The sequence below is a fragment of the Venustampulla echinocandica genome, assembly GCF_003357145.1.
Source record: "Venustampulla echinocandica strain BP 5553 chromosome Unknown scaffold_0, whole genome shotgun sequence".
In the NCBI taxonomy this organism is placed as follows: Eukaryota; Fungi; Ascomycota; class Leotiomycetes; order Helotiales; family Pleuroascaceae; genus Venustampulla; species Venustampulla echinocandica.
The window spans coordinates 1,423,844-1,444,561 of NW_022474205.1; the positions used below are offsets into that span (position 1 = coordinate 1,423,844).

The following is a 20,718-nucleotide window of genomic DNA, read 5'->3' on the forward strand; positions in this document are numbered from 1 at the left end:
GCGTCGCTTAATTCGCGTGGTGGGTTAGCCCTAGCCTGTTGGCCAATAAGAGCGAGATCACGTGTTTAGCGAGTCCACTGGAGGTACCTACGTACCAGCTACCTCGACTCTGTGGTGGCGGGCTGGTGGGTAAACGTACAGTACATACATGTACAGTGCTGTACGCCTAAAAGATAAGATAACACACTACAAGTACGTACAGTAGTAGCCACTTGCTATTTGCTTGGGGATGGCCCCAGATATACTTCGACTGTTCGAATGTTTCCTGGTTATTGAATTGGTAGTTTAAAATTTCGATTCACTGCAATATGCTCACATAGATCCAGTTTTAAATCTTAAAAATGTTGCCTCGAGAGGCTCCATCGGTCTAATATTCTGTAAATATAAAAGTATTGGTTCAATGCCGACAAAACAACAATGGATATCTAAATGATCTACTCGGTATCTCCGTCGCTTGTCCCATATATACCCTGATGTTGCGCCACAAAAATGCAAGAGACCCCTAAATCAAACCAAGGACTGCTTGGTGTCACCAATCCCTGAAATCGCTCTATCAGATCTAGACCAAGACAAAAAACGCCAGCGACATGAACCGCTTTACCAAACCCGACGCCGTAGCTAAATACCCTATGGTTTACTCTCCAACTTATCAATCCCCTTGATCTTTAAGCCAAAATCCAAGATTAATATCTTGGGGTTCTGGCCAGTACTGATGAGGCGTCGATAATCCGACTTTGCACTAAGAACCCAGCTTGAGTGCCAGTTGGGGAGATTAAGAAGCTGGTTGCCAGTCTCCATATCGAAGACCTTGATATCCTGATCATAACTCCCAGAAATTAACCTCCCGCTGATGGAGTCGATGTGTAACGATCGAACCAGATTATCGTGTGCCTCAATCTCGTGGCGGCACTCTCCAGTATTGGCATCCCAAATCCGGATCATCTGATCGTTCCCTGCAGAGGCAATATACTTCGAGTCGTCGGAGAACTGACTACAGGCCAGACCCTTATTATGGCCAGTGAATTCTCGTATGTTCTTCCCAGTATCGATGTTCCACAGCTTGACTTTGAAATCGCCACTGCAGCTAACAATCATATTATCCCTCATCTGAACAGCGTTGACGGGGCCAGCGTGACCGCGGAGCTGCTTCAAGAGCGCGCCAGACTCTCGATCCCAAACACAAATGCTGACGTCTTTCGAGCATGTGACAATATACCTCTCGTCGAACGCAAGATCAAGGACTGCGGCGGCGTGGTGCACTAGCCTTTTGGTGGACCGGTAGTTATCCTTGATATCGTAGACAATACACGTGCTATCCGAGGAGCCGGTCACTAGAATATTCTCGTCGTACTGTAGGCATAAAATGGACTGGTTGTGATGGATTGGGTAGGTAATAGCAAGTGGTGTAGATTGGGTTATCGGGGTATCGTCTGGTGACATGGTAGCATAGTGCACCGGCTTCCCTTCCTCTCCAGTCATAATGTTGCAATCCTCCGCAGCGTTAGGGGGCCCGATTATCAAGGTGCAGGCATATGTCTTCATATCCCATACCCGAATAGTCTTGTCGCGAGAGCCAGTGATAATCTTATATCTAGGGGGACTTAGCCATTGGATTGTCTTTGTTTTCGGGACATTACTTACTCATCGAATTGGACACAGTAGATACTGTCAGTGTGCCCATGGAGATAAATCGCTTCGAAATCCCCCTCCGCCCAATTCTGTTCCAGCTCATGCTTAGTTCGATATAGATCTTTCCAGTCATGGTCCGGGCTGACCGCGGGCAATCCCAAGCCTGCTCCCAGAGGGACTGGATGGCTCATCGCATATGTCTTCGACTTCTCCCGAATGAAGGCTTCACGCCATATATGGGACGAGCTGGAGACTCTATTCCACATCTTTGACACCAGTGAAGTTTTGATGAGCGACAGGTGGTCTAGCCGAGCAAGAATCTGGATGGCCAGTTCTACAGGCAATTCGGCGATAAAATCAACGCGGCTGATCGAAGGATCATATATGGCTTCAACTGTGTCGGGACTTGCAACCGCAATACCAATCCCGCTTTCGCGGTCTTCTAGTTGGTGTAGCTGATGATGCCTGCCAAAGAGCAGTTCGTTCTGCGCAGCAGCTGTTGCTCGTGCTGCCTCTCCACCACTTCCACGGGGTATAATTGGAGGCGCGTTACCGCGGCCGGGAATAGGAGCGAGAAACTCCTCGCTGGAAGTGGTGGAAGCGTCCAACTCAAAGACTTGAGAGGGAATGTACTTGGAATTTCTGTTGAAACTTGCTGCTTGTCGTAACCGGTGCCAAGGGGTGGAAGCTGTTTGTGGCCTTTCCTCGATCGCATGCGACGCGTGCGAATGACGGCGCTGCCTCCGCTTGATGGACACTGAAGCCCTCCGCATAAACCCAAGGAACCCATGCCCCCTTTTCCCATCCTCCTGCGGCGGGTTCTTGTTCGTGAGGCCGGGTCTCACAAGCCCATTTGAAGTACCAACGTCCGGTCCGAAAGGTAGCGATCTCTGTCGGTTCTGGAAGCGCGAAGGGGGCATGGCGCCCTTGGGATCGAAGACATCGTCAGACCCCGCTGTGGTGAACTCGCTCGTTGACACGCGCGATGGATCGGCGGGTGCCCATTCGCCGACGGGGAAGTCTCTCGCCATAGTATCGAATTCGGGAATATGCTCGCGTTAAGGAATGTGAGTTGACGCAGCCTGTCAAACCTCGGCAAGCTGGCAGAGGGCAATTTGAGCTTTTCAGTCAGCGCCGCGACTCGGAGATTTGATTGCGACAAGATGGAGATAATATACAGTAGTCGTAGTATTCGTAGTGGGGGGGAATGTCTCGCAAGGGGAGAAAGGAATATTCTCTAGACTCCGAGTAATTGGGCGCGGGAGGGAAAAAGAAGTAAAGACAGATACTACGTAGCTAAGTTGCAGGAAGAGAGTGTGGGGAAGTCTGTGCTGTGCAGTGTTGTGTTGTGCTGGGCTTGTTTATGTTTATGATTAAAAAAGACGGAGAGCCACTTTTCCTTCGAAACATTTCGATTTCTCGACAGGGGACTTGTTGACCCTTCGGATGCGGGTTAAAAGTGGCAAAACGGAGCACTACGGAACACACATTTTCAGAATGCCGCTTTTACTCTGTACGCTGGTCTCAGCCTTCCGGAGGTTTCTTGGGGCTCTGCTAATAAAATACCGTCCCAACTAATAAAGACCGTCCTCCGTAGCTCCTCGGCGTGCCCGATCTGACCCGTGGGCTAAAAGCACCACCTACGGGGTAGTCCGGAACCTTTTTTTTATCTTTGACTCTCTCTCTCTCTCTCCCTTTTCTACGGATTCCAGGCTTTGCACGTGAAGCAGCCAAGTACCTTGGTTTTCGCCTGACCTGGCCGTAAGTGAATTGCAATCCTTGCCGCCCTTAATGCCGCATTTGGCATCACTCGAGCAACGGTGTACGGGTGTAACCACGTTACTTGGCTCCTTTGATTATTTCATTTCAACCCCTGGAGTTGATCACGCCCAGGAACGCTTTTCTGTCCATTTTGTCAATCTCTCACTTCGGCGTCTCATCCACCGCCGCCTATCGCATCAAGGAGATAAATTGTCGTCAACAAATACGACGCCTCGACTACGGACGGTGCTCTTAATAGAGAAGTGCGCTAACGCAAAGCTACCTAGGTACTTTGCCAAATACCCAGCTGAGATACCACCTGAAGGCTAAAGCAAGCAATCGGAGTCTCTCTACGATTATTAAGAAGCCCCTATTCGCAAATATCCCCGCTGCCAATCACCACCCAATTCCAGGTTGCCAACCGCCAATCATGTCCAGCACAGCCCCAGCATTCAAGCTCCCCTCGATCTATTCTCTCTTCTTCCTCGTCATCGAACCTATTTCCGCTCTCGTTGGTGCCTACTTTGCCCATTTCCAGCCGCCCACCTACCTCACATTAACACATCCGTCCCTCCCCACGCCATCGGGCGTCCCCCTTCCACTTAGCACAACAATCGCACTCAGCCAACTGGCAAACCTCTATCTCCTCTTCGCTCTTAACGAGGCCCTTGTCCTGCGTAGCACGTCCGACTTGCGTGTCTGGAGGACTTTACTTTTCGGCTTACTGATTGCCGATTTCGGTCATTTGTATAGCGTGAGCGGCTTGGGGCATGGGATTTATTGGAAAGTTACGGAGTGGAATTCTATGGCGTGGGGAAATGTTGGGTTTGTGTATGTGGGAGCGTGTATGAGAATGTGTTTCCTGGCAGGTGTGGGCTTGGGGACGGAAAAGGGGAAGCAGGCCGCGATGAGGAAGCGCAACTGATGCCCATTATGGAGTACCTAGGTACTTAGATGCGGTAGTCGTGTCTTTTGCTCGCTTTTATTTTGGCTCCCTGGGCAGGAAAGTAATGATAAGCCGATTGTAGCCTTGCTCGAAATGTAGCAATGTTTGGGCGTTTGGGCGTTTGGGCGTTTGGGATTGCAATCACCGGCCAGATTTCCTCTTGCTTTGAAGGCACAAACATCTATAACAAAATGATGTGGTGCATACCAGGGATTAACCAACACGGATCAATACATACTTCCTGCCGGTGCCGGGAACCAATATTCCAACTCTGACAACTCATCACAAGGCCGTCTGAATGTGGATAAAGTATATGACATATCAGCTGTCTGATGACTTGCCAGATAATGCTTATAAGCAATCGGCCAAGAGAATGAACATCCAAAGCCATGATTCATGTAGTTCCTCTAAGCTTAATGGAAGTTGGGACAGGTTGCAACTAGCATGCTGCAGTTCGCATCAAAAAGCGTTAGGAGAACATGCAATACTTACTTGACTTGGTTAAAATAAAATAAAATAAGGCAGGTCTCGGTCCGGTATTCTAATTTGTATACTGCCGTACTTCGTACAGCTCATCGAAAAGAACAAAAAGATACTATAGGAAGTTAAGAGGACCCAAGCAAACCCCCATTAATCACTTATGAGAAGAAAACTTATCTAGATATTTCTCTACTCATCCATATATTTAACATTCTGCATGAGATGAGAGGCTGAATGGAACCGAGAAAGGGGTCTGGGCTACTATGGCTTCGATGAGGCTTACTCAGGCATGGTGAAAATGGAATTGAGAAGCTCGTCAAGGATGAGCCATTCACAAGGAGAACGGAATATCTGAAAATTCCTTACCGGGGAGCAGCTGTAGAATTGGTTTCCTCCTGTGTTGAAGAATTTAGCTATATTGGTACAACACTAACAGCAGATCGTGGAACTATGGCACTGTGGTCGTTGGAAAAGTATGCCTCTGGTAGGACTTGCACTGGGTTGGGCATCATAGGACTTCCAGACAGAGTGGTCGTAAAATCGCATATAGGAAGTGGATTGTGAAGGGAGTTCAATCTAAAAGTGTAACCTCTCATCTCCCTAATTATTAATTAACATAAAGCTTTATAGTATTTTCGATTAAATTGATTGGGAAGAGAAAAGATGTCAAACATTACGAAAATCCTCACATCTCCTAATTTCCTATTTAATATGGAACATTGTAAGATTTCTAGATCGCAAAAATATTGGGAATTAATTTAATTGATGTAGTAACCAGCACGGAGGTTCCTAGTGCAAGGGATTGGAACTTGTGGAAAACTTAACATGTCCATGAATTAGCTCCAAAGACAATAATAAATATATTCAGAGGAAAGCATGCCAGAAAAGGTGGATTTCGTCAGGTCGATGGTTTTAGTAAGTTTGATAAGGGAGAGTGAAACATGGACTAGCAAGTTTAATAATTAATTGAGCAAATTAAACAACCGGAAACATGCATGGGAATAAGAGCTACAAAATATAACTCCATTTGTATATCTACCCGAGCTTCCGAGATGCTGGAAGTCTCAGCTTCATGTCACAAGCCATACTCGTAGCCATCACGATGACTAGCTGGTGCTGACATTTGTTCGTACAATATTTTACGATCGTATCAGCGTTGAACTGGAACCTACACTTGTCAAAAAATATATTTTGCCAGTTCAGCGCCATGCATACACTATAGGTAACAAGTAAACATCGTAAGATGGATGTATTTTATATAGTGGTGCGAGCGCCACTTGGCATTAAAGATCGGCACCCCGTGCTGAGCATACGGAGTAGGTGATAAGAACGTTACGTGTGCCCAGTTTTCAAACCGCAAATCCCCATTTCCCGGATACCCACTTTAGATGTTGCGGATAGTAATAGAACCCCTTAAGTGGGGTTGAGTTGCGGGTTTAGCTATCCGAGACTGCTTAGGTACTGTACATGTATGTATACAGTACTATGTAGGCAAAGGTTACTTCGTAAGAGTGGTTTAGACTGAGACTTTTGAGCGGGAATAGGGGTAGGAAAATACGAATATAAGATTACGTAGGTTGGAAGCAATTGGCGACATCGTATTCCGCTTCACACCTTTGCTGATTGCATGCCGAACGGCGCCGTCTCGTAAGTCGATGCTTACCTACCTTAAGATAAGGTATGTACTATACCTACTAGGTGCCTATTATATAAATAGAGCACCCACTACTGTACTTCGTATTAGTACAGTACATGCTCTCGCCGCCCATTATTTAATGTGGGTAAGCGCTCGAATTAAAAAACTTGCATCTACCACGCGTGGAAAGTAGCTGAACGTCTTTGCACTTACTCGTGCTGCCACGAATCCAACTCTCGCCCGGGATGTATCCATTGTCAATAAATGGGTTATTCCGTTGCACAGCTGAAGCTCCTGCCAATGGCTGTTTGTGTGACCCCCAAAATAAACGGGCGCGGTTGCGTGTTTGTTTCATGATTTAAACTAGACGGCTAAGCCGCTAACCCGAGTATACGAGAATCGAGGCTTGGCTGATCAGTCCCTGTCTCTTCGACGATCTAAACCGAACCAAGTAGGTATTGAGAGCAACTAAATTTTCTAGTCTGACGTGATCCACCTACTTGCGCACCACTTCTCCTACGCAGTTTGTAGGATGTTTGTACTCCGTCTGGCGTGGGATGCCGGGGCCTTGGGGGCTAGTTGCCCCAGGTGTGTATAATCATGGCTGTGCCAGCCTTGAAAGAGGACCTCGATCCATGTATATGAAAGCTTCTTTTTCTACAATTCTACTTCACTGTAAGTGGTGATCTCCAGAGAGCACACAGTCATTACATGGTCCAGTTCGAACTCCACAGCTCGGTTTCGTTGTCTCGGATCCCGAGAGCCAATTATTTGATGCGTGTTGCGTGACCCTCCATGTCGATCAGGTAAGATGGACCCCTTCTGGGATTTCGAGATGGAGTCGAAATCACGGTAAGAATTTCTCTCAAAGACACTCTTCGACCCTTCCCAAGCTGATCAAGAATCTGCGGAGAATCAGACTTTATACTTTCGTCCGCCGGGTACCGAAAATGATACCCCGAAAAAACCATATCATCCTCATATCTTTCGTCGTCGTCTCGGTCTTTTTGTGGAGTCTGCCTTTCAGCTCACCTGTCTCGGGAAGCCTTCTGCCTCCCCAAACTCCGGTTCCCAACCATGAACAACCGAATAGACCACTCCAATACGAAGGAGGAATTCCAGTTCGCAAACCCGAACAACCGAAGGAACCTATTCAACCTGAAGAACCGAAAGCACCTGTTCAACCTGAGCAACCGCAGAAACTTGCTCAACCTGAGCAACCAAAGGAGCCTGAGCAACCAAAGGAGCCCGAACAACCAAAGGAGCATGAACAACCAAAGGAACCCAAAGTAGCGAAGGAACCTATTAAGTCCGTGGATCCACATCTTGAACACAAATTATCCAAGGAAGGGGCAATAGGGGGGATACCGTTGCCGCCTCCTGTCCTGAAGCCAATTGGAGAACCTTATATCAAAACATTAGTTATCTCCAGTACCGCGGCAGAGGATGTTAATTGGGTTGCAACAAACTTTAGAGGAGACGAAAACATTCGACCAGCCATATATGTGGTAGATGATAAAACGGCACCGCTACACACCCCAGAAAACAAAGGTCACGAGGTTATGACATACCTGACGTACATAATTGATCATTACCAGAATCTCAGCGATGTCAATATTTTCCTGCACGCCCATGAGAACTCCTGGCATAACAATGAAGTTCTTGGTGGCGATGCTGTGGATATGATTAAGCGGTTGTCATCGGAACGTGTGCAACGCGAAGGCTACATGAACATGAAATGCGGGTGGGGAGCTGGGTGTCCGGATTGGCTCCATCTTGGTTCCTTCAAAGAAGAGCCTTACAAGGAAGAGCAACCATTGATGGCGATGGCATTCGCACAACTTTTCCCTTTCGATCCTATACCAGAGGTGTTAGCCCAACCGTGCTGTGCACAGTTTGCAGTATCCAGAGCCACCATTCAAAGGCTGCCTCGGGAAACCTATGTGGGAATCCGGGATTGGTTGATCCGCACAAGACAGACTGATTACATCAGTGGAAGGATTTTTGAACACATATGGCAGTTCATATTCACAGGAAAGAATGTGTTGTGTCCCGAAATGCATATATGCTACTGTGATGGTTTTGGTGTATGCTTCGACGGGAAAGAAAATCTCGGCAAATGGACTAATACGTACGAGGAGCGCAAAAAATTACAAGATGAGCGGAACGCCTGGATTGAATCGAAGAAAACATTCGACGAAAGCTCCAAAGAAGAGAGGCGGAAATTGGTGGAACCAGAGGTCGGGAGAGATATGGTTTTGGAAGGCCAAATCAAGGGCCTGACAGCTTGGCTTGATAAAACGGTGGAGGAGGCGAAACAGCGCGGTGATGTAGCGCAGAACAGAGCAAAGGAGGCGGGGAGGGAGTGGAATGATGGCGACGGGTTTTGAGCCAGCTCTAGATGTGAGCACCTACTGTTTTATACCACCAAGAATCGCGCCGATTCCTTCCTCCAAGGACTGCAGGTCAGAGGAACGAACTAAACGTGATGAGAAAGCCTGGTAGCAGTCGAGGGTATGGATGCTGGCATACCTTTCGTTGGATCCTCAACGGTCAGGTCATCAGAGAGCAGATCATACTCCACGCTGGAAAACCTTGCAACTTCAGAGGATACGTTGGTAACTGGTTCCCAACTATGGTACTAGCCAGCGTTCTGCTTATCTCGCGGCATCAAAATGCATTGCCTTGGATAGTGTTAGATCATTTCGGGGGGCTCTCGAGGGATAGTTTGGCGGTCAATGCCGATGCAACGCTCATCGAGGGTCGGAAATAAAGCGAGGACGAGTGTGAGAAGCAGGCTCTGAGGAAGGGTGACTGCAATGGTCTGGATGAAGCTTCTGAAAGCCGAATGGAATCTGTGATACAGGCAATTGGCTATACTGTTCTTTAGAGTTTAGAGTAGAGTAGAAAGGGGCTGGTCCCGCACCTTTGGCGTACATATCGGATATAAGTTATCATGGAGTCGAATCAAATCACGAACACATAGAACTTCTCCCTACAAAATGTACAAGTGCAAAGTCGGTTCGCGGTATACCACCATGGAACTCATGGTAACATGTCGTCCTTGTGACAGGGTGCTACCAATTATCAGGGAGGCTAGATGTTCTGCTTCTCGCTCAGAGCTTTGTCGATCCTGTGCCGCGAGACAGTTCATCTGGATTCCGATGGCTCTAGAACAGGGCGTAACTGGGCGTTCCACGGACCCGGTGACGCCGTAAGCTGCTCTGTGTTGATCCCGACAACTGGGACCCTATCATATTATACGAACATGTACTTCGTTACCTTCGTAGATGGCTTGTTGTCTCGCAGCGGCTTTCGAGCGTTCCGAAGCCTCGGTTGATGCAAACGCCCAGCTCTGGGGAGTTATGGCCTCAGGCTAAATGGCGCTAGTCGTCTCATCGACGTTGACAGCCCGCACGGGAAATGTCCCATCCGAAACACAACATCCTTCATGCTGTCGAGATCGAGACCACCCGAGTTTCTACGAAGCGTCAAAGACCTGTTGCCTTTCTTGGCAATAAACACTTGACCTCTAATGCTATTGTTTTAACCATTGGCTTGGTCGGTCTCGGCCTAGCTTTGCACATCAAACGGGTATGTGCCATCCGACTGGCAACTCTATCCTAATATTGAATGTTCACGAGGCCAAGTATTTCTCCGTATCTGCAAACCCTCTCCTTCTCTCCTTTCATCTCTGTGCCTAGAACGTGCTCTCTTTTCTAGGTGTTGCTGGTTGATATCTCATGACGCGTCAAAGTTCCAGCAGCGGAGGTTGATATCCTCAATTACGTTCTTTCTCGGTTTTTATATTGTGGGCATTAGACTATGGATTTCAACGAGACTGGTTTCTTAGGTACCACAGCAGTGGTCCTGCCGGATGATAATACCAGCATGTTTGTACCGATGGTTTGCGCAGTTATAGTCGGGGTGGGGATTATCTCGAGATTCAGCAGAACGGCCACGAGTAGAAGTAATGGGGGCAATGAACCACCGGTCTTGGGTTCACCAATTCCGTTCGTTGGCCACTTGATAGGGATGTTGAGATGGCAGGTGGGATACATGCAGATGTTGAGGTATGCTTCGAGCGCCGCTTCCGAGCGCGACTCCGCGCTTCCAAGTCAACCTCCCTGATACTGATCAATACTTCCAGTGCGAAATGCCAATCCTGGCCAGCCTTCACTCTGCGGATATTCTCCTCGCGTGTCTATGTCATATGCGACCCATCCTTAATACAAGCGGCTTACCGCAATGCAAAGGCCTTTGATTTCGGCTCCTTCGTTGTCGAATCCTCGGAGCGACTTTTCAATATCAGCCAGGAAGGGATGAAAATTATACGTGGAGAGACGGCTCCAGGATATGATCCGAATGGGCCTTTTTTAAATGGAAATAATGGGGATTCATTTCTTAACGAAGACCATAGAATTATGGTAGATGCCCTTTCTCCAGGGCCGGCGTTGGGAGATTTGAATAGAGCAGTGTTAGATAGAGTGGCAGGTTCGCTCAACGGCATGAGTTCGAATGGCGAGAAAGTTGGACTTTATAGATGGATGAGAGATATAATTACGACTGCATCAGCGGAAGCTATATACGGGCCACAGAACCCGTTCTCCGCCGACCAGGGGCTTGTAGATGCATTATGGTATGTCCCACCACCTCGGACGGCCTTCAAATCCCTAAGTCATATTGTAAGAAGCAATGCTAATTCTGATAACTATGCACAGGGATTTTGAGGGGGATATGACGCTCCTCATGCTCCAATTCCTTCCAACATTTATTGCTCCTAAAGCATACCGCGGCCGTGCCGCTATCAGAGACGCCTTCGCCCAGTACTACATCGATGGCCATGACAAAGGAGCTAGTAGCCTAATCCGCTCACATGTTGCATCTTGCAAGAAATGGGGCTTCGGCGATGATGACATCGCAAACTTTGAAGTTTCGACCCTCTTCTTAGCAACGACGAATACAGTATCGACGTCCTTCTGGTTACTGTCGTACATACTATCAGACCCATCACTCCTCGCCGAAATCCGCGCCGAGGTAGAAACGGTGGTTACACGAAAAAAGTCGGAAACTACTGGCGAGGAGTGCGCCTTCGTGGACGCAACACTCTTTCAATCATACTGCCCCCTCCTTGTCTCCACCTTCCACGAAACCCTCCGCTTCGTGGGAGCAGCGACTTCAGTCCGCTCTGTCGTAGCTAGCACGACCCTCACGTCACCCACCTCTCAAGTATCCTACTCCCTCTCCTCACCCGCCGTGATCCAACTCCCCAGTGGCATCACACACTCTTCCACCTCCATCTGGGGGCCTGATGCCGATGTCTTCAACCCAGCCCGTTTTCTTACTAGCACGAAAGCCTCCTTAGATAAGGAAACGAGACGGAAGCAAGCCCAGGGTTATTTCCCCTTTGGTGGTGGGAAGCATCTCTGTCCTGGTAGACATTTCGCTACGACGGAGATACTCTCTTTTGTCGCGGCCATCATATTGGGGTTCGAGGTCGAAGGCTCGAAAGTTCCCGAGCGTGCATTTCAGAAGCTGGGGACGGGAGTGAGGAAACCAGTTGGGGATGTGCAGGTGAATATTATAAGGAGGAATGGATGGGAGAATGTGTGGTGGGGTTTTGATCTACGTGGGAATGGGGAGGATAGTGATAGCAGCGAGTGAGTGGGTTTGGTGGTATTATACAACCACGAAAGTACTTTACAGTACAGTATATATGCATCTATCAGTATCTCATGTACATATAGAAGAGAGATACCGTTTTAACTTAATTATGAACTCAAACAAGTGGTATTAACCAATAATGCGCATGTACTGTGCCTAGTTCGTATAGCTCTCCCAATTCAGGACTGTCTGTTAGTGTCTCGGAAATCTCGCTTGACTTATCGCACCTTAATAAACCAAAATAACATACTCACCATACAACAATCCAATAACATCCGTGCTGGTGTATCGGTAACATTTCCGCCTCTCATGTGAATTCACAGATTGGTCGCGGTAGCGCAGGGTTCGACTCCCTGGCACGGAATTCCTTTTTGTGTGCTGGTCTAATTTTTTGGAATATTTATTCATTTCTGGGAGACTGTGTCTCTTTTCTTTCTACTTTTCTTTTTTGGCGACAATAGTAGTGGCAGAAGGCCTACAAGCGGATTGTGGGTCCTGGGAGGGCGATAAGCGTAGAAAACTGTACGCTTGGCAGCTCAAGGTATCAAATGCACATTTCCCTCTTCTACAGTTATAACATGACCCATTTTCGCACTCGACTATCACCTTACCAGAACCAATATAAAAAGTACTAGAATTTATAGTGTCCTTAATAATAATAAATGTATTGAGGCACCAGAACGGATACCAATTTCCAAGGTGAATGCATATTAGGTCGTATGATCATAGTAGGCGAAATTGACTAGATTGGGTATGTATATCCAGGATGGGTTTAAAAAGTTGTTCATAATCAAGCCCCCGGAAAGATCTCCCCCTCCCTGCGGGCCATGAAGGCATCATACTAAAAGTATACCACCCAGCCACGTCCCGGTTTGAGGATAATATTTAATGGCTACAACTCCATATTTCATGGGGATTATCCGCTGCGGGGTCTTAGATATACTAGGTGATCTGTAAGATAAGTAATAATTTTCAGACGTAGCTTCGAGACCGTTGGTACCGGTGCTTCTTTTATCTACTAGCCTGCCCCTAGTCTGAACGCGCGATTTGTATTTAGTCTTGGTCTTGAAGAGGGATGTAAGATGGCGAGCGAAGCTTGCGACATGAGCCCAGTTCTTCAAACTAGCCGGAGTAAATATGCCAATCTTAAAACTTGTGGTATATAAGATTATTATGGTCATGCCTTGTAGCGAATGATTATTGGATTTCTGAACTGGTTGAAATCCGGATCCAAAGTTAGCAAAGGATATCACGAGTATTTCTCAAAGGTGTGCCCGCCGTCAACAGACCGCGCAATCTCTTGAATCTGCCCACTCGAGGTTTCCAAACTCCCAGGTTCCATGTAGAAACAACCACGGCAACAGTAAGCACACAAATATGGCGCCACCACTGTTCATCCCGCCAAATGGCGACGAGTACAAGAGAAAGCCATTCTATTACGAGGCTCGCATTGACGAGACGTTTGAAGACATGAAGAGACGAGGGGTCTTCGTCAATAAAGATGAATAATTGGGCTTGACTCAAGAAACCGGCTTGGCTCAAGAAACAGGCTTGATTAACGAAATTGACAAAGACCTAAGAAAATGACAAGATTCAAGAAATTGACAAGACCCATGAACCATAAAATTGACAAGCATTAATAAACCCGTGCTCATCCTGAAGGCTATTGCAAGTTGACACAGTGTGACCCTGCTGCCTACAATTGCCGCATATGAATTGATCAGCGGGCTATTTCGTATGTCTAGGTCCATGGTGTGGGGGTTCCTGGCCAGCCTTGGACGCTGGCTTTGTGGATTCAACTTGCATTAACAAGACATAGGAAATTGATAAGACCCAAGAAATGCACAGCAATTAATGTATAGGTTGCAGCTACTTTATTCTTTGATTTGGAAGGAAGCTAGATCTGTTGTTGGCATAAATCGCGCTGCTGTAATAGAGAATTCAAGGTCTTTGGTTGCAAAGATAGCTAACTTTTGGCCATCCCACTGGCAAATATCTGGAGATGTAGAGTGATCTCCACGCTGGCTAACGGTGACAGGGCCAGTGGGGTGCATGAAATCGTATAATACTTTTCTGCGTATTAAATAGTTGGGGGTTCGATCATCCATGAAGTTCGCTGGGGGCGAGAAATGCATGGCCCCCAAATGAATTCCTCGGATAGACGCATGGGTGGATATTCTAGTGGTAAACACAATGGGTGTTGCGCTTTGGATATCCACATTCATTTCGGAGGCGGATATCTGGGAAGCTGCTGTTGGAGGCCAAACAAAGGGCTAGAATAGGCATATTTTGGATTGAAAATATATCGACGTCTTGCTGAACTCCTTTCTCCTTTCGGACGCTGGCCTTTCACAAGAGAAAAACATTGCATATAGCCTTTCCCAGACCAAAATCTGTTGTAGGCGATATAGTGTTATAGCAGACCTTTCTGTTCCTATTCGCGCATTGCATATCGAGCTGCGTCAGGGAATAGAAGCCGTTTGGAGTGTAAAAAAGCAGGAAAAAGGGGAATGAGATATCATTCCACAACGATAGACTTAGCAACGTTTCACAGTAGCTAAACTCTTTGGAAGAAGGAATCCGGCAACATCCGAAACTAGTGGCTGGTGTACCTGGCATTTGTATTTATGGGATCCATCACGGACTGGACTGGACTGGACTTCACGCCGGCAGACGGGGGAAGAACTGTGATGGTCTTAGCTCCTTGGGGTCCGCGGGAGACTCCCGCAACCCAATGAACCGAAATCAACAAAACAGCGGATGCAGGCATACATCTAGCGTATATATAATATACACGATGCGCTTGAAACCACGCGCGGTGTTGTTGTGATATGCACGGGATGTGCGTTGTAGCGCCCAGCCAATGTACCAAAGGAGACGGCGAAGGAACCCCTTTACGCGCCTGCAGCGCCCACGGCCAATGAGGCCACCGCTGCCAGCCCCTGATGCGACCGCGTCCAGTCGCGAGGTTGGGTTTCGCGTTTGGCTGCTGCGTCTGCTTCATAACAAAGCAGCGCAGGCACAGAATGGATGAAACGTTTTTTGCCTTTCTGGGCGATTTGTTTTGATGTTACTGCGGCCGTGCATCGACCTCCGTCCCTAGAAGGACGAGGAAGTCGCGATATAACGAGTTGGACCAGTGGCAGACCGCGACGAGTGGCCACCAGTTGGGCCTCTTGGTAGTTCGTGAGACAGAGGGAGGACTTGGGCTGCTGTCTGGATCAAAGGCGTAGACATTCACATCGTCTTCTCAACACATTGACATGACTTCCTCTCCATTTTGTGCCATCGATTCAAAGTTGCTGTTCCTGAAGTTGTCTGTTCGTCTGCCTCCATACTTCGTACACCTCCAGATCCGGCTAGCGTGACCTGCAGTTGATGAACATCAAGTCCCCTAGACCCCCCGATCTTGTATAAACAACAAGACAATTACAACCACGACGCCAGCCCTTCAATTGTCCCGCGGGGAACTGGTGTGCTGCGCGCAAGACCTGTTGCTGTGATATCTGAGATAATGGCAGCTTGAGAAGGCCTGCGAATTCGACAATTCCCTACAACCGCATTGCTGCACCACGAAGCTGAGACCCCGATAGCAGGTGGCAGGGCAACAAAAGTCAACAAGCTGGAATCCATCGCTCCGCGATCTGCGAAGGAACGAGCTATTGCGTTGCACGAACAACGGGAACCTTGCGATATACAATCCGGCCTGTTAGGTGGTTTCCACAGGTGATAAATCGAGAGTTGACCCTGGATTTGCGCACGTCGACACGCCGTGCTATTTGACAAGACCTCTCCTTTGCCGTGCTAGCTTCCTGTTAAGATGGCTACCGGCGAGGAGACGTCTAGATCTCCTAACCCGCCTACACATGCCTCAGAGTCTTCGAATGCCGTAAACATACCACCGGTTTCGACCCCACCCCGCAGCGCGACCCCTCCACCAGCAACAACAGAAAGGAGGAGGTCGGACAAGAGAGCATACGACGGCAATATGCGAGGCGAGCGAGCGGGTGGAGTTGCTGGTGTCGATTCTATCGATCCAAATGCGTTGAACAAAGCTCTTTTGAAGGAATTCGAGGATGCCGGAAGGCATAGGGATACTGGGTCCGCAGGGAGTCCAAGCAGGAAGCGCCAAAGAGTCTATGGTGACAGGTAAGCACTCTCATCTTTAAAGGGGTGGAGGACCAATACTGTACCGCTGGAGGCAGGAAAATGAATGAAGAGTTCCCCAGTGCTGACCATGTCAGATTCATACCAAATCGAGAAGGTCAAGATCTGCAAGCTGGCTTCAGTTTACTCCATGAGGATGGCTCTCCAGCGACGCCCTCGAAGCAAAAGAAACGCACCCCCCATGGGGAGCTTGACTTCCAAAAGAGTAAGTCTGAGGTGAATTTCAAATTGCCTTCACCTGCTAATGAACGCCCACAGCTGAAGAAGCCAACCGCACGTTTTCAACGCTGCTTCGGACCGAAATATTCGACACGACCATCCCACAACCTACACCACCGAACATTTCGCCAGATACGAATCATTCGACTACAAGCCACGATCCTACTCGGTCCCGTACACCACCTAATAATAGCTCTAATACTTCACTACCTGTGTCTTTAACGCCCTCGACTCCTCACAAGAACCTCTTTACCTACATATCGCCGCGGCACCATACCAATATCGCTGGCCATCCTACACCCTCAAGAACACCTCAAAGTCGCCATGGACCGAATCTTGACTCTAGATCAGAGTTATACAGTTTATCACCCGTTCGATTCGGCAGTCAACAAATGCTGCTGAACCATCGAAAGCAACCGCGGGCAGTTAGCAAAGTACCCTACAAAGTTCTCGATGCACCTGATTTAGCCGACGATTTCTACCTCAATCTTGTAGATTGGGGGAGCAGTAATATTCTGGGGGTTGGCTTGGGAAGTTGCGTCTATATGTGGAATTCGGAATCTGGCCGAGTTAATAAACTCTGTGAATTGCAAGACGACACCGTAACAAGTGTATCCTGGATACAACGTGGCTCACATATTGCGATCGGTACAGGCAAAGGCCTTGTTCAAATTTGGGACGCAGAACGGGTACGGAGACTACGAACCATGACCGGTCACACCGCACGTGTTGGCTCGCTGGCTTGGAATGACCATATTCTCACGTCTGGATCCCGGGACCGACTCATCTACCACCGCGATGTACGTGCTCCTGACCAATGGCTCCGAAAGTTAGTTGGGCACAAGCAGGAGGTTTGTGGTCTGCGCTGGAACTGCGACGATGGGCAACTTGCCTCGGGTGGAAACGATAACAAGCTCATGGTCTGGGACAAGCTTTCTGAAACTCCACTGTGGAAATTTAGTGACCACACGGCTGCCGTAAAAGCCATAGCCTGGTCACCACATCAGCGAGGTCTTCTTGCATCTGGTGGCGGAACTGCAGACCGTCGCATCATTTTCCACGACACATTAAGAGGCGACAAAATCCAAGAAGTCGATACTGGATCGCAAGTCTGTAACCTCGCATGGTCCAAGAACTCCAATGAGATCGTCTCCACGCATGGCTATTCACAGAACCAAATTGTGGTCTGGAAGTATCCGAATATGACCCAAGTTGTTAGCTTGACGGGGCATACTTACCGAGTCCTCTATCTGGCTATGAGTCCCGATGGCCGAGTAGTGGTCACCGGTGCTGGGGATGAGACATTGCGGTTCTGGAATATATTTGGCAGGAAACCAGGATTAAGAGACGATGCCGATGCTGGAGGCGGGGGGAGACTTGGCGATTGGGGTGTAATAAGGTGAAAGTATGGGCCAGTACGGACCCATTCACCACAAAATAAGACGATGAGGGATGACGCACATCGGCGTTTGCATTACTGGCGTTTTACGGTGACTTCCAACTCCACGGAATTGGACTCGCTTTTTCAGGGACACTGGGGCTGGGGCATTATGGCATCGATGAGCGGGCACATCTGCAGGAAGCGGATTGAATTTTGCAGCGATTTCAAGGTTTTCTCATGATCTCACGGAAGCATAGCAGCACACTGGCGCGGGGAGGCATTAGCATGTACGATGAAGTTTTTCTTGCTGAATCATTCCCCCCATTCAGCTGGGCGATAGGTGTGTACGAAAGCAAAGGTTGCTTTTGCTTGCTTGCAAAACGATCAATTGCGATAGAAATTAAATCTCAACTACTTAGAGATTCCCACCAATGAATAAATGGATTTAGTTCCCAAATACTTCGTACAGCTAGCAAGCAAAATGAGGATCAATAAAGTTTCGCCGTGAACGCCTGTGGTATATCCTTCGCTTCCTACTGAATGACAACCCCTCATGGTATATATATATAGCTTTCGAAAATAGTGACAGTAGGATAAACAGGGGTAAAGACACGCTATCATCCACACATCCACGATCCACGATTTGTACAAATTATTAAAGCCAGTTAAGACAGATAAACGCAAAAACAGAGTCGCAAATCACGCTGGTAAATCTCCAATCTTCCTTTCCCGTGCAACGGTCTTAGCCCCATCGTCAATTCCTGTGGCACCGCCAACCTGTTCGTTCAACAACGGGATCTTATCCACGCTCGTACTCCTGTCGTGGGCGCTCCCATTTCCATTTCCATTCCCATTCTCTGGATCCGTCTCTAACAACGCGCCTAATTCTCCACCGGGTTCGATTTTCGGTGTCAATATAGGACTAGTCATGTCCGGACTACTCTGCCATTTCTGCACCTCCCTCTTCATAGCCTCCATCTCGTTCTGGAAGCGTTTGCCAAAGACATCGATGTAGTATGTCGCGCCGTTGTATACGGACCAGCAAAAGACGGCCATGAGGAAGGTGGCTGAGGCGTAGCGGTAGTAAAACCAGAGGGGGCAGGGGAGCATGGTGAGGACGGCGTAGGAGTATTGGATGAGCATGAATGCGGGTTCTTGTAGTGAGTTGGGGAGTGAGAGGACGAGCTTTCCGATCCAGGCTTTGGAGTAGGACTTGCGGAGCCAGGTGAAGGATGTTGGGCGGCCGGCGGCGATCTTTTCGCGGCGGCGGACGGTGATCATGAAGTGGTAGGAGAGCTGCCAGAATGCGTATGGGATAGTTGACCATAACGTCATGGCGATCAGGGAGTAGTGTGTTTTCGAGCCAGGAGGCGATGTCTTGATTTTCCAGATTGCTGGGAATTGGGTTTCTTGCAATTCCGGGGGGTAAAGGTGGACTAGACAATGAAGTGTTACGCAGGGCATTATGTGGATGAATAGGCTGGTAATCTTGTCGAAACTATGGAAAACCATCGAGTTCCTCCACATAGCAATCGCGACAGCGTTGTTTCCCATGGCTAAACAGTAGGTGCTGATGAAGAGCCGTTTGGATTTCGGGAAAATCCATATCGTACAGAGGCAGAGGAGGTTGACGAAGTAGCAGAGGTCCGCAAGAAAGTAATGGTAGCCTCTCTTGTGGTATGTGTAGAATCGGACGGGCATGAAGTAGAGGAGCTGAACCGTGTACCACCAATGGAAATACTCTGGATAGCCGCCTATCAAGTATCCACTGATGAGCACGTTCAAAACTCCGCAGATGAATGCCACCTTCTCTCTGGCAGTGACGATCTTTGTGTCATTCCAACGTTCTCCAAGTCTGTCAACGCTCGTGCGCATCCTCTTCCTATATTTCTCCAACTGCTCGTCTGCTGGAGGGACCCGCCTCCGCCATTGTTCAACCACACGGTCTTTCGCATGTGTTCCTTTAGTCTTCAACGCATCCCTCTGCCTTCTGACCTTTTCCGTCTGGACGTGTATATTCCTCTGAAGCTTCTCCAGTTGTTGAGGGAGAGCAAAATTGTCCAACAAGTCGAAGACCGTGAGCCTGTCTAAAGGAGGAAATGCATCCCAGTCTTCCTGATATGAGCTGCTGCCAGAGAACGATGGATTTCGCGAAAGTCGCGGGCTACCCGGCGTGGAGGCATCGAGAATCGGCGTCTTGCTGCCTTCAGAGGGAGAAGACCCTATCGAAGTCGCGATGGGCGCTCGCGGTAGGTCTGGCGAGAGACTGTTGGTATCGATCGCTGGCTCCGACCTCGATTTCGCGCCCGGTATGGGTATTGGATCTGACATCTCGGATAGCGTGCGCTTGTGTACTGTTGAGGAAGTAACTCCAAAGGAAACTCGACGGAGCACGCTTCCTCCCCTGAGAACCAAGCCGTCAGCCATGATTTTGTCCTGCGCAACAACTTGGAGAGAGAGAAAGAGAGAGAGTGCCGAGGTTGAAGGATGCCATTTACACGAAGCTTAAGGGCACCGCCTAGAGGGGAGGGATTACTCACAAGGTCAGCTAGCAGGCAGCTTTATCAAAGAAGCGGAAGTGTGTCCCAGTGATCACAGACACAAGGACAGAGGCGGTTGCACGCGGGCGACGGCGCAGCAAATCGGCCCACCTGAACGGAATAAACAGCTTGTCGATAAGGAAATCCTGGGCTAATTAGGCTTTGGTGCTCTAGATGTGGGTGAGGATGTTCGAGGTGTTCAGAGTGTCAGTGGTTGGAATGGGCGGAATCCAGATCGTGAAGAAATGATAGGCTGGGAACGGTCTGTCCAGACACGGTACGCAATACCGGTGCC

The 20,718-nt window shown here is 48.5% G+C and overlaps 6 protein-coding genes across 6 annotated transcripts; 4 read left to right on the forward strand and 2 right to left on the reverse strand.

The window, feature by feature from the left end:
* Positions 1 to 627: 627 nt before the first annotated feature.
* On the reverse strand, positions 628 to 2,660 carry BP5553_00446 (WD40 repeat-like protein; the record flags this gene model as incomplete). Its single annotated transcript, XM_032009069.1, has 2 exons — positions 628 to 1,591; positions 1,642 to 2,660. 2 exons carry the CDS (start codon positions 2,658 to 2,660, stop codon positions 628 to 630), a joined length of 1,983 nt encoding a protein of 660 aa, XP_031873123.1.
* A 1,160-nt stretch (positions 2,661 to 3,820) lies between these two features.
* Positions 3,821 to 4,315, forward strand: BP5553_00447 (Uncharacterized protein; the record flags this gene model as incomplete). The annotated part of the gene is made up of 1 exon (XM_032009070.1): positions 3,821 to 4,315. The coding sequence occupies one exon, from the start codon at positions 3,821 to 3,823 to the stop codon at positions 4,313 to 4,315; it is 495 nt and encodes a 164-aa protein (XP_031873124.1).
* A 3,087-nt stretch (positions 4,316 to 7,402) lies between these two features.
* On the forward strand, positions 7,403 to 8,842 carry BP5553_00448 (Uncharacterized protein; the record flags this gene model as incomplete). The annotated part of the gene is made up of 1 exon (XM_032009071.1): positions 7,403 to 8,842. The coding sequence occupies one exon, from the start codon at positions 7,403 to 7,405 to the stop codon at positions 8,840 to 8,842; it is 1,440 nt and encodes a 479-aa protein (XP_031873125.1).
* A 1,033-nt stretch (positions 8,843 to 9,875) lies between these two features.
* BP5553_00449 (Cytochrome P450) lies at positions 9,876 to 12,116 on the forward strand (the record flags this gene model as incomplete). Its single annotated transcript, XM_032009072.1, has 4 exons — positions 9,876 to 10,046; positions 10,275 to 10,525; positions 10,603 to 11,091; positions 11,174 to 12,116. 4 exons carry the CDS (start codon positions 9,876 to 9,878, stop codon positions 12,114 to 12,116), a joined length of 1,854 nt encoding a protein of 617 aa, XP_031873126.1.
* Positions 12,117 to 15,936: 3,820 nt separating this feature from the next.
* On the forward strand, positions 15,937 to 17,905 carry BP5553_00450 (WD40 repeat-like protein; the record flags this gene model as incomplete). Its single annotated transcript, XM_032009073.1, has 3 exons — positions 15,937 to 16,265; positions 16,361 to 16,488; positions 16,542 to 17,905. 3 exons carry the CDS (start codon positions 15,937 to 15,939, stop codon positions 17,903 to 17,905), a joined length of 1,821 nt encoding a protein of 606 aa, XP_031873127.1.
* Positions 17,906 to 18,582: 677 nt separating this feature from the next.
* Positions 18,583 to 20,310, reverse strand: BP5553_00451 (Uncharacterized protein; the record flags this gene model as incomplete). Its single annotated transcript, XM_032009074.1, has 1 exon — positions 18,583 to 20,310. The coding sequence occupies one exon, from the start codon at positions 20,308 to 20,310 to the stop codon at positions 18,583 to 18,585; it is 1,728 nt and encodes a 575-aa protein (XP_031873128.1).
* Positions 20,311 to 20,718: the final 408 nt, after the last annotated feature.